We start from the raw sequence: 13,610 nt of genomic DNA on the forward strand, positions 1-13,610 counted from the left end.
TTGGTGAGTATTCGGTTTATTCTGTAAAGATTCAGAGAAAGTGTAGAAAGGATGATACAACAGTGCTTTATGATCAGGCTATTTCATAAAAGTTTTTTTTTTTTTTTTTGTGAGCGATCATTACACCGTAAGTCCAGATTCCATTTATCTCAAACCAAAATAAATTTGTAACATTCGACACAAGTGCATACACTGCTGGTAGGAGATGAACCTCCAATTTCACTTTGGATGGTATAGCACCGTTCTTAGCTAGTAGCAGCTTGACAAGGATGCAGCTTAATAGGATATCCATGTAGTGACTGTATGTTTATATAAACAAGAAAATTCAGGAGAGAATTTCTCCCCATTTGGCTCTCTAGCTAGATCGAGATCTCACTCTGTCTATGTCAAAATGATCCAATTGGTAATTTAGCTTTTTAACCACAATTGGCCAGTCACAATTATTTGATACAATATTAGCGTTATGAAAACATCTCCAAAGTGTACAGAAAGCAGCACACGATTTTTTTTCACAGATATAGACCAACGGCGATCCTTGATGCACTGGCTTTTTTTTTTTCCTCTGCTTTTTTTTCTTTACCTTTACAGAAAGCGCAGTAGCTGGAAAGCGAGCTGATGGACAAACAGGCCATAAACACATGGACAGAGCTGAGTAAGGCAACATTAGCGTGACAGGCTTGTCTCTGTTCAGCTTGCAGGGCTTTGTAGGTTATTGATCCGGGCAAAGCTGTCAATACCTTTGCAGTGGGGCAGTGGGATTTTTTTTTTTTTTTTTTGAGCATTGCTGTCTTCATTAGTGCATTTGTTATAGTCTCTTGCGTGTAGCTGAACCACAAAGTGATCACCAACATTGATACGAGTCTAAATAAAACATGTTTCGATTGCATCTGGACTTACAGTGACTAGAAAAGTAAATAGAATTGGAAAAAAAAGAAACAAGCCAAAACAAAAAAGTAAAAGTCAAGGCAGTGCTGAAGTACTGGTTGCTAAAAAAGTAAAAAATATCACAAAAGCCAACGATAACATTTCTTTGACACATCTTTTGTCCATTCAGTCAGTACAAGCCCGCCTTTTTGATAGTGCAGTTTCGATCATATACTGTATATAGATTTCTGGCGCTGACCCCAAAACGTTATCCCTCGGCCTCATCCCGTCCTATTTTTTTTTTTTGTTCATTCAAGTCAGTTTTCCAGTCAGTGTGCGTCTTCTCTCTTTCTTTTGATCCCTCTGCTGACCTCATTGTGCACCCTCCCCACACGACCACAAAGAAGCATGAAAGGCTGAAACATCACAGGACTGAAGAAGGTGAGAAGTTCTTTCTTCTGACACGGGAGGAAGTGATGGCAGATGGAGGAGGAAGAGGAAAAGGAGGAGGAGGGGGGTGGGGGGTATTCACAGTTACAGTCAGAGTCTTACGGTCCAGCTACAATCACATTTGCTGTCATTACAAACACTTTTTTTTTCTTTTTTTCTTTTTTTATCGGAGCCCGGCCTGGTGGGCGTGGTCCCGGCGACCTCGTCACACCTCCAGCAGCTCCATCCTCAGGCGATCCCTAAACGTGAGCAAGCAAACGTGACACACAGGTGAGGATGGGATCCTAAAAGTTATACGGGGAGGGGCGGGACTCTTGGAAATCCACCCCGCTCCCTATTGTTCATGATACGCTCTCAAATCTATAATTTAATGGGCCAGACTCCCGCTGAACCTAAAAATAGCTTTTTGAAACACAGAGCCTTGATTGGCTGAATGTGGCATGACATGAATGTCTGTACTGTACGCATACACACGCCTCAACAACAAGCCGGTGTCTTTTTTGACTGGGGGTATTTAAAGGGCCAGTCAACCCCAAAATCGTCTCGATATTAAGCCTTGTGCTAGCTGGTCCAGTAACAGTAATTATTCTAAAAAAATGCGCACGTGTGTCAAATTGACTTGTGTGGCCGAAAGATCGATCTTCCTCGAATTGCGTCGGAAAAAAAAAGACCCATACTTTTGTCCTTTGTTTTCAGGTGTCTTATATTTGGGGAATTAGGCGAATCATTAGTGGCGTTCCCACTAAATAACGCTGATTGGAATTACCTGGTCTGATTGGCATCATTGGGTTGCTCAATCAGCGGCTGAGCGGCAGCCAGCCGCTGATGGTCTCTTTCCGGCCAGGCGTCCTTCAAAACTCCCGGCTGTGCCGAGGTCTCGGCTTTGATTAGCTCGCCGCCTCCCTCGGCGGCCATCAGAGCGTGCAGCGGCGAGTTGAAATCCTGCCACTGGAGCCGTTGCTCGGCGTTGCTTTCTCCGTCCCCTTGGAGGGGTTTGTTGAAATCTTGTTCCACGTGGTACTTTTTGCCGGCCGGCCGCTCCTTGGCTTCCTCGGCCGGTCGCAGGTAGCTCTCCAGCCACTTGAGCTGTCCGTTCTTGTGACTGTAGCGGCTGTCGCTGAACCAGCGCACCACCTCGGACTTGGGCAGTCCCGTCTGCACGCTCAGCTCCTCGTACTGCTGGCTGTTGGGCCAGCGGGCGCTGGAGAAAGCCTGGCGAAGGATGCGCAGCTGCTGGGCGTTCTTGTTAGCCCTGGGGGCCGAGAAGGAGCCTTCGGCCATCTCCGACTTGTGTTCCTGATGCGCCATCTGGGGCGCGCTCTCGCTTTCGTTCATTTGCAGCCTCTTGAAGTTGATTTTGACGGGTTCGATCTTGCGCTCGGAGCAACCGCGGTCCCCGCTGAAAAGGTCGTCCTCCTTGATGAGTTGCTGCAGGATGGACATGCCTTTTATGCTGAACTCCTTGCCGCGTTTGCCCTCATCCGTCGCGGGCGGGCCGCTTTTCGCGACGATGGCGGTGCCGGTGGTGCTTTGGGTCGGGGAAGTGCCGGCGTGGTTCAGGTGGGGGGCGATATCTTTCGGGGCGGGGCGCTCGTCGGCAACGCCGCCGTCGTCGCTCCGACTTTTGCCCCGCTCGTCCATCTGCTCTCGAGGGCTGACGGCGGCGCTGTTCTGATTGGTGTGATTTATGTCGCTGGTGTTTTCGGCGGAGCCGTGACTGTTCAAAGCTTCCGGGCGCGTCTGGTCGTTGGGGGCGGCGAGATAGTGCAAATCGTTATTGCTAAGGTTTGTCGCAAAGCTGTGGACGCCGTTGGTGGGGCCGGCGTTGTTGACGATTTTCCGGGAAACATTCTCGGGGCAGATGCCGCTGCTGGAATAGCTGGTGCTGCTGCTGCTACTGCTGCAAGTGCTGCTGCTACTGCCGCTGCGACTGGCGTTGCATCCGACCGCCGCCGCGTCCGGTCCGTCGGCGGTCTTCTCGGGCTCGGCCTGGATATTCTTGGTCGGGATCTGAGGCGTTCGGACCAGGGACGGGACCTTCGGGGGGAGCAGCGGAGTCGAGTAGGAGACCCTGGTCACGTGGGGATTGGTCGACGCGCTGGCCTGCTTGGCCACCGCTCCGCCGGGCCTGGTTCTCAAGCCGCCGAAGGAGATTTCGGCCAGGGGGAAATTTGGTCCTTTGGAACCCAAAGGGGCCGGTACGGCGTGGTGAGTAACAATGTGATTGACATGACGCTGCGCGGCGGCTTGCTTTTGGGGAGCTCCGCCCTGGAACACGGTGTTGAACATCCTCCTCCTGGCCTCTTCGATTTCCTCCGGAGACCAGCTTATGCCCTGCTTGAGTCTTTGGGCGGTAAACCACAGTTTGATCTGCTCTTCGGGGAACTCCGACACCACCGTCAGGTAGCAGAGCTCAGCTTTGGTCGGGTAGGGGAACTTGCCAAAGGACGTCTTAAGAAAACTGCTGGTGTCCATGGCGGCATCGTAGGTGGGGATGCTGCTGAGGGGGATCATCACCTTTGGAAGGTCTTTATTGGAGTCCGAGGAAGGGGGGGAGTAGAGGGAGGAGGGAGTGTGCTGGTGAAAGACTTGGTTGGACGCTGCCGTCGCGATGGCGTGACTAACAGCCGTCCTCGGCATAGCTTGGGCGCCAGAGACGCCGAGAGCCCCGTTTTGGAGTTCAGGCACATTTGTCAGCAAGTTGGGCTCCGCATCTTTCCCGCTGACTTTCTTCAATACTTCCACGGTATGAGATACTACAATCTTTTTGTGCTCTCCCTTGCCTCTCATCATCTTCGCGATGGGGGTTTTGCTGAGGGAGATCCCAGATTCTCGGTAGCGGTCGCCGTCGTCCATGAAGAGGCTCTGCTCCACCGTCGTGACGCCGTCCCGCTTGTTGACGCCCAGCGAGGCGGTCATCAGGCCCTCCACGATCTTGGGGTGACTGTTGGCGTTGTGCAGAGCCAGAGCCTCAAAGCGAACCACCGAGGTCCCGCAGTTCAGGCAGTAGAACGTCGGCTGGGCCCTGAAGTCCAAGTGGCAGTTGTGCATGTGATCCAGAAAGTAGTTCAAATCGCGGGACTCGAAAGAGCACGGGGGACAACCGTACGTTCCTCCTTTCTGCACCTCGCTGCCGCGTTCCGATTTGGATGAGTTGCGAGAGACGTGGCCAGACTCCTCTCCGGAGATGCTGAGTATGCCGTCTTCCGGGATTGTTGGTAGGAGTTCTGGCAGCGAGCCCAGTATAATTTCCTCCCGCGCATGTTTGGATTTGGATGGTATCATGCAGGGTACGGTGGATTTCCTCTTGCTGGCCATTGTGGAGCTTTATGGAGATGGCGAAGTGAGTGATTGATTGTCCGGTTTGATGAGAGACGAGGGCGAGTGGACTTGAGTGTCATGGATCAGCCACAGTGTTGCGTCATGCCTTCTGCCGCCGCGGGACCCTTGTCCGACTTTAAAAGCTCCCGGGGAACCTGTCGGGCACAGCGGAGACAAGGATTCAGGATCAGTGACTCCACCTGTCAAATTTTGCTAACTTGAGAAAAATAAGAGCCAGAAAGAATAGATAGGTAACCACCGGCAGTGATATCAATTCTCCGTATTGATTGATTGACTGCGGTCCCTTTCCTTATGTGTATATTGCAAATGTTACGCGCGATACGTAGAGTAATTATTAGGGCTGTCGCTATCAAGTATCGTTTAGTGGATTATTCTGTTGATTATTCTACGATAAAATTGCACAAAACCCTCCTTTAAAGTGTATTTATGAATTCTTGTGGTTTATTTTGTCTTGCTTAGCGATAAAACAGCAACAAAACAGTTAAGCAATATTGCAAAAGAAGGGTTGACGTCGTACTCGCCAACAAAAATTTGAAAAGTCATTTAGTCACTGGTTCTGTCGCCGTTTTCCCAAAGTTAAATGTCTAATTTTGGTGAAACCCAAGGAATAATCAAACAAAATCAGAATAACTTTGTTGATGAGCTGAAATTGGAGGATTTGGATAATTTCACACAATGACTCAATGGTTAGTCGACTATTAAAATATTTGGTGATTAATTTGACCATTCACTAGTTGTCAATCAATACGTTTTGACAGCTCAAGTAAATGGCTTTGTTAACGATATTATTTTTTTTTTATCAGAGGTGTTTGATATGTACATATATGATCACACCCTAATAATAATAATAATGTTTTGGAACTGGTTTAGTTTATCCTTGAGTAGTGCTTTATTTGTGCTTTGTTTGGCTTGATTTTTGTTTTTTGGCGCCGCCTCTGGCCAAGGTCGATATTACATTTTGTTGTGAGAAAGGACAGTGGGGCTCGACTTGAGAGTGATCACTGCGTTCTTCTTTCTCTCTGTGGAATCTGGCCCACGAGTGTCTGTAAGTTGTACTTTCTTTGTAAGAATGTTGTCATTTATGATAATGTGCCCGAAAATGAGTTTATTTGTTGATCCAACAACTTGTGACTGTGGATAACATGCTAGGTAATGTCAGTTCTCATCATTTACGTTAATGCCAGGTATTTCCCTTTAGTATATGTTAGCATATGCAAAAGTTTTGAATCGAGACGTACCCATTTGACATTTTGTATTGAAATCGCATCTGTAACTCGGCTACGATTGATCTAACAATGTAATTTCTGTAAGTCGCGATTCTTGAATAAAAGAGCAAAATGAATTATCCACAGGTGTTAGCTACGGTGCTATCTATGCCTTATATATTCTTCGTAAAGCTCGAAACGCTAACCGTAGGGTTAAGTTGTTAACGTCAGACTTTCAGAGACATGACTTGATTTTAGAGACACGTTGGTTTACACCAACGGCAGGCTATTAGTTTTGGCTTTTAGTTTTGGTGCGCTATCCAAAGATTTGGAAAGGCCACCCCGCGGCCACCCCGATGAAACATTTCTGGAGGCGCCACTGCTGCGCACACAATGTTTGGACATAGCACGTAACAGCAGTGTGAATGTGAGGAAGCTAATAACCCTCCGCAGAGTAATAAGTGTAGGTGGGAATACAGTGTGACAATGTAGGTGGTGTTGCTCTACAATCACAGCGCTGAAGTAAAACACTTGCAGGGATTATTTCTTTCGCTCCAAATAAAAGCAGCTTATATAAGTAGTATTTTGTATTACAGCTGTAAAGCGGATATGCAGTATTTGATAGCCTCTCGTTTGAAAGGCTATTGATAGCTAGCATGAAAGCATTTATTGACGATTGGAAATAGCCTGGCGTCGGAGCCGTCTTTCGAAAGAAAAACAAGTGTTTTTGAAATGCGAGGGACTATACGGGAAGGGGCGTCTGAGAGCGAGACGCACGCTCGCCGGCACCCGTCAGGTGTCGCGTTGATTTATTTGGATTTTCGGCATACAGTCTCGCTGTCACTTTTCATCAATTCCAAAAGACGGCGTGCCTTGACAACGTCTCCCGTCTGTCATGTTTGTTGTTTCCTTGACTGCTGCCTTAGGTATAACTCAGCTAATTATTAATGGCATGTGTCCACGGGATTATTTTTAGCGGCGTTTCATGATACAAACAAAGGAAGGAGTAATTAAAGTGTAGGCTTGCACGGAGACTATAGCCGAGGTGCATAGCGAGTAATGTGATTTGCGAGGTTTGAATGAGATTTGTTGCCAGATGCCACCTGGCTCCCTCAAGGAAGGAGTTATTATCAGTGAATAAATATTAGCCGCACACTTCCTGGGGGAATTTTCAAGCCATTGAGTGGGGTGTATTTTCCCCCCCGCTCCCTTGATTGATAGTTGCACATGTATTCCACCTTTCCAGCTGTTTTACATTGTCTGCAGGCAAAAATATACAAAAATATGCACGCTGCTTTTGTCTCCGCAAGTGATGAGTATTCATTTCAATTTTTTTTTTTTTTTTTTGGGAGGATGTTGGCACCGAAAAATATACGCCGGGTGGGTTTTTTGAAACCTTTATACACACATGGAATAATTACACTGCGATTTTAAACTTACCGCAAATGGGCGTATTTCAAAAGGAATAAGCCTGGTTGTTAACTGTGTATGCATTTTTGTGACAGAGGTATTCATTTAACAGTACATTTATGCTTGTGGTTGTAATTTGCAGAAGGGACAACCGATTATCGGCCGGAGGATCCTTGGTGCCGATATTTGGCGCTTTGACAAATTTTAACAGAAGCCTTGAAAAAAATAAGAAAAAAAAACCTTTTTGGTTTTGTTTTAACAACAATAAGTGAAATTGAAACATCTTTTTATTTAATTTGAGAAAACTATAGGGGTGTTATTAAGTTTTTACATGACTTTTTAAGGCATTCCGGTGACCCATTCTGATAAACGTTGTTAGAATTTTACGACAAAGTAGTATGCTGCCTGAAATTCATTTTAAAAAACAATCGAAAAAAAACCCAACATTATGCAAATCTGAAAGGTGGTTACATAAATAACACTTTATTTATAGACATTTTAACGGAGGGATTTATGACACCGCTTTTTTCAGGCCATTATCTGTACAATTACGCAATTCTTGAGTAGCCATCGATACCGATACTAAGAATCAATACCACTAATATTTTGTCATACATTCAATTTCCTGGGAAAAAAAAAACGTGTAACATTAAAGACAGACTTATATATCACATCATAGCAGTTTTCCTCAATACTGCAAACACATTTTCAGTTTTCTTTTCTCTTGGCTTACTGTTCTCATACTAAAACGGCCACAAGGTGGCGGCGGATATTGGAATCGGCTTCCATTGTGACTACGGCTATATTCGGCTGCTAATATTTTCAATTTGACGGAAAATGAATATCGGCTCCAAATATCCGCTTAACATGTACTTAAAGACGTTTGGATTTGCTGTATTCTTTTTTTTTTCCCTTGACACATATTTTGTCCTTTTACTGAAAATGAATATTGGTTCCAAATATTGATTATCTGCCTCCTTGACTATTAATAACAGGTCCCGAAAACAACTTTTTTTTTTTTGTTAGTTGGCATTGGTGTACAATTGCCAGTGAGAACTTTTTTTTTTCTGTATTTTCATTTGGTTTGGTGAAAAAAATGTAATCAGAACATTTCAAGAAGGAAAAAAATGGCGAATAGTAATATCATGTCATTTCAGCCGCTATGATCCAATGTCAGAAACTATAATAGGAAATATGTGCTTACTAATTCTGGTTACTTTGCTACATGAAAGGGAAAAGTCCTTTGCAGTAACCCCTGCTTCTATAGACTGTGTTTGTGTGTGCGTGTGTGTGTGCTATAAATACATTTCAGAATAATTCTGCCGGATCAAATGATGGTGCCGTGCGCTTGCTAAAAATCATGCATACAGCCAGAGTACACACATCGCCCAATGCGCAAAATCCATTTGCAAACCACAGCTACTGTCTTATAACACTTCAGTCATGCGCAACAAATTTCTCTCCTTTCTTCACCGCGTTATTATGAGGTGAAAAATATGCCTCTCACCAAGTCATCAATATTCCAATTTGGGAGAGGAAAAAAACAAAACAAAACTCTTGGTTAGCTTCACATCAGCAATACAGCTGGCTTTAATCGCCGTGTAGGAATGGAAAGTTGAACCAAAAAAAAAAAGTGAAGTAAATTCTTCACCCTCTGCCCCTCGAGTGAACTTGTGACACACACAGAACCTCCGATCATATTTCTCTTGTCTTCTTTTCTGGGACTGGAGAATTGTTGACGTGTGGCGTGTCGGGGAGAGCGACTCCCAGCTCACTCTGTCCATATCGCGCCGCTTTAACACAAACGCCACCAATTCCACATTCATACAAAAGATTGCCCTGATTTATACTAGCCGACACTTTGTGTAATATAGCTTCGGTTTATACGCTTCCATGTTTTTTTGGACCACGGCGAAGAAAAGGCCTTCCGCATAGACTTTCATTTGAACGAAGCCACCCGAGTGGCTGGTAAATAAAAGATGAACTTGTTCTGGAATTAAAATCCTCAAATGACTGCCCAACAGCACTCAATGACCCGACAAGCCCCTTGTGACTACTTTTTAATTTATTTATTTATTTTGTACATTTTTTTTTTTAAATGTCATTTTACGACTGACAGCTGCTGCTTTCGGACGGGAATAAAAAAAACAAAACAAAACAAACGCTAAAAAAAAAGTAGGTCAACGGCATCTTACGCAGTAATCCTGGTTGACTGCATGCAGACGCAGGCATGTGCTGTACGTTTTGGTGCCAGACAGGTCATGATATCCTCTGATGGAACACTCAATTAACCCCTGCTAAGGACACCGTGTTTGTTCACTCAACAAAAGATTTACAAGCGTGTTCACGCAGCAGCAGGATGGAGACGTTTCAAACATCTGTACGAAAGATGCCATTCTCAAACAAATCGACATTGACTCCATTTACTTTAGCCGCACACATTCTTTTTGTCTAACGGAAGACGCAGTCCGCCGTGTGCGTAAATCATCGCAACAGCGAGGTTCTGGGTTTGAATCTCCTATGGATTTCTGCATTCCCTCGAGACGGGCCCGCTTTCTCCCGCGAAAAAAAAATATATGTTCAGCGCCTGCTCTTCGTTGGCTTTTGGTGCGAATGTGAAATGTTGTCGGTCTCTGCGTCAGCAGACAAAGTGCAATTGACTCGTAATCACCCTCAGGGCTTATTCCGTTTTTAACAGAAAACAGAACAACACTGAGTTGCTTTGGCAGTTCCTTTAGAAGCCCAGAAACAATGGTCTCAAAGTGTACGTTTTTTTTTTTAACACAACCTCGCTTGCTAACATTCCTGTCTAAATGCTGAACCGTAAATTTCGGACTATAAGCCACACCGACAAAAAAGTCTTCCCTTATCTTGTATGGGCCGCACCAGACCACAAGCCGCAGGCTGTAAGAGCAGATATTTACACATTTTCTTTCATTTTTGTTTTGATTCGAAACTTCTTTTTAAACTGCCTGGTTACAGCACCAGCATGCCTTCAACATAGACCGAACATGCCTGCGTTTTAAGAAATAAGAGCAGCACCAAAAAACCTTCAATATAACACAGACTTGCTTGGATTGTTTGAATAGTGCACCAACACAACAATAACAAGACTAATTGAAAGACTACAAGTGGATATTGGTGGAGATTGCCCCCTGGTGGTTAGTAAAAAAAAAAAAAAAACTGCATATAGGCCGCACTGGACTATAGTGAACAGGTTTTAAAGCGTGAAAAAAAGTAAGAGCTTATAGTCTGAAATTTAGGATCATCACTAAGTGAAGCTAACAGGGTAACACAATAATACAGCAATAAACAATCCTTTTTTTTTTTTTTTCAAGCACAGCATTTTGGTGAATCGTTGCTTTTATTTGAGGGGCAATTTTTTATTTTGTGGAGGATTTTTTTTTTTTTTTGCGGGTTGATCCCAAGGTTTACATAGGCAGTTAAAAAATGTTTTGCCAAATATTTTGGGGGGGGAAAAAAGGATGGAAACGAATGTGTGTTTTTAACCAGCAGATTTATCAATTAATTAACAAAATAAGTTATGAAAAATAATAAAAATAATGTTGTGATTCTTAAATGAAGGTACTGTTGCACTTACATCGGTTAAATTTGAACGAGAAAAAAAAAACAGGTTGAGTTTTTATGTTTTTTGATCTTTACAAACTGCCGCTTAGCTCGACTGTGATCATTTTGACGACTTTGTTGTCTGTATATGAAAATTAAAAACCGACAAGAAAAACACATTCCCAATTGTATTTGGCCGCTCTCATATAATTGTACCCCAAGGCTGAATTTACGTGATATGGTTCAAGCGGGGTTATTCTCTAGACATGCCGTGGTAATATAATGGGGGGGGGGGGGGGGGGTTCACAAAATGATCAAGGCTTGTACCAAATGTTTATACACACCCAAAATGTGCTAGGTGACAATATGACTAACTCGTAAATTGCCAGATGGGATAAAGGTACTAAATTGGAATAGGACAATTAGGCCTGCTATGCAATTAAAAGCAAGGCATATTCACGTGTCTCTTTTAGGACATTCCCTATACATATATATATATATATATATATATATATATATATATATATATATATATATATATATATATATATATATATATATATATATATATATATATATATATTAGGGCTGCACGATTATGGCCAAAATAATCACGATTATTTTGGTCAATATCAATAATCAATAAATCACAATTTTTTTATTTTTTTTTTTTAAACGAGCACAATACAAACAAGACTTCAAGGTTTGATACTCACAAATAATGATAATACAAATGAAATAAAATAAAAACAAATTCACCCAAGACATGGCAAAAACTTGGCACACAGGGCAACACAGCCAACTTACTTGCTGAGTGCAAACCAATGAAAAGAATTAAGCCTACTTAGAACCAAGCACATTATTTAAAAAAGTTGAAATCAATTAGCTGTCAAAATGTAATTTTCGGTCCATTTAAACTGAGTTTTGCTTGTCAGATTTTTCAAAATGTGTCTCACACCTAGCATGACACCTAGCATTGTATATATTAGGAATCAGGTGAGAACCTCAATGCCATTTCACATTGGTAAATGTGGCTTTGGTCATGCAAACATGTGTGAAACATTGCCCCCTGGTGGTACGATGACAAAGTGCTTGATTTGACATGTAACGGTAGCCGGCTTTAAAATATTAATATCGCATAGGAACAGCCAATATCTTGATGGCTGATCGATAAAATTCAATGATTGTATGTGTGTGTTTGTGTGTATATACATACATACATATATATATATATATATATATATATATATACATATATATATATATATATATATATATATATATATATATATATACATATATATATATATATATATATATACATACATACACATACCTTCTGCGTTTTTTTTAGCCCGAAAAATACGGTATTGTATATTTAAGGAAATTACGCCACGCCTTCTCAAACAGCTGTCGCAGGCTTCCATTGAATGATCAGCCAGTATCTATGTTGGTGTGTTTTGTGCAACTGAAATATAGTTGACTTTATTTATTCACAGTGACAGCGTTATTAGATCGCATTAATGTCTGGAGCTCTGTCGGTTGGCCAGAAGTTTGAGAAATACTCAGCGGCCATTGTAGTAAAGAAAAAGCGGTTTGAGAAAACGCACTGGCTGGATGAATGGCCAGAAAAGGTAATTTTGTAACAATGCCGGAGTCTTGCTATGGCAGCTGCGTTAAAACGAGCGCAGACACTGTAAAAAAAAAACAGCTCGGTCCCTCGGTGGGAAGAAACAAAGACGGGGATAAAGAGCGGAGTCACCTATGCAAAGAAGGACGCACTTTATGTGGTAGAGCGTGACTTGAGACACAAAACAAGGGCTTCCCGAGACAGCGCCTCATTGAATGTCGCCCGTGAAAAGGCAGGATTTGTGTTTCGGTGGCAAGGTGGACAAAGCCGAGAGCAACGTTGGCCCTCAGGGGTGCCGCATGGCCAGGTCTGGAACAATAACACTTTTTTCGGACGGTAAATTTTTCCGCAGACTATCGGGTGAACGATAATGTGTGTGTGCGTTTTTTTGCTGTGGTACCCGTGAGGTTTTTTCCCCGCAAAATAAGATACAAGGCTTGATTTCCTAGTCATCTAGCGTATTTTCCTCACCGTGTCTCAATTATGGGGTCTTTTTTCATACTTAACTCATACATATGGCGCACTCTATTAAAAGGCTCAAAATACATTTGGCAATAAAATACTAGTACATAATGTACTTGGAATGTTTTAGCGGTGCCAGCGTACATACTTTACGTATTATGTCATGTTCTGGTTATGGTTTATTGCTGCTACACGTCCTGGCGTAGGAGGAAATGGCCCGACAGTCAGTCAAGCCCAAGGGTTTCCCAAAGTCTTCTTAGCCAATCACGGGGGGGGGGATTGGTTGCCAGCCAATCGCAGGGCACACAGAGGCAAACAACCATTCACACGCCCAAACACACCTGAGGGCAATTTGGAGTGTCCTATCTAGATAGCTTGTTGGAACAATGGAAGGAAAACCGGAATGCGCATGCAGGCACCGGGAAACATGCAAACCCCACACAGTAAGGCCGGAACCAGAATCGAACCTGAGATCTCTGAACTGTGAGGCGTATGCGCTAACCACTCTTCCACTGTGCCACCATCGCACAATAACATTTTTACTTACAGATTTTGGGACGGAGTTGCACAAAACAAATCAGTGCACACAGGAAACATAAAGGTTTTTATTTGCGCCTTATGGTATGGAAAATACGGTCATCAATATTCGCATTAAAAACTCATATTAAATAAGCCCGACG

At 43.3% G+C, this 13,610-nt stretch overlaps 1 protein-coding gene across 2 annotated transcripts in view; it reads right to left on the reverse strand.

Annotated features, from left to right (window-relative positions):
* LOC148418696 (zinc fingers and homeoboxes protein 3-like) overlaps positions 1 to 13,610 on the reverse strand; it is a 24,761-nt gene continuing 11,151 nt past the window's right edge. For both annotated transcript variants that reach the window (XM_088423623.1, XM_088423624.1), the window contains exons 2-3: positions 2,081 to 4,790; positions 1 to 1,553 (exon numbers count right to left, since the gene is read on the reverse strand). In XM_088423623.1, the coding sequence (XP_088279749.1) occupies positions 1,520 to 1,553; positions 2,081 to 4,632 (2,586 nt within the window). In that variant the 5' untranslated portion in view covers positions 4,633 to 4,790 and the 3' untranslated portion in view covers positions 1 to 1,519. The remainder of the gene's footprint in view (positions 1,554 to 2,080; positions 4,791 to 13,610) is intronic.

Source organism: Hippichthys cyanospilos, chromosome 9, assembly GCF_059441005.1.
Source record: "Hippichthys cyanospilos isolate Australia breed blue-spotted pipefish chromosome 9, RoL_Hcya_1.0, whole genome shotgun sequence".
NCBI lineage: Eukaryota > Metazoa > Chordata > Actinopteri > Syngnathiformes > Syngnathidae > Hippichthys > Hippichthys cyanospilos.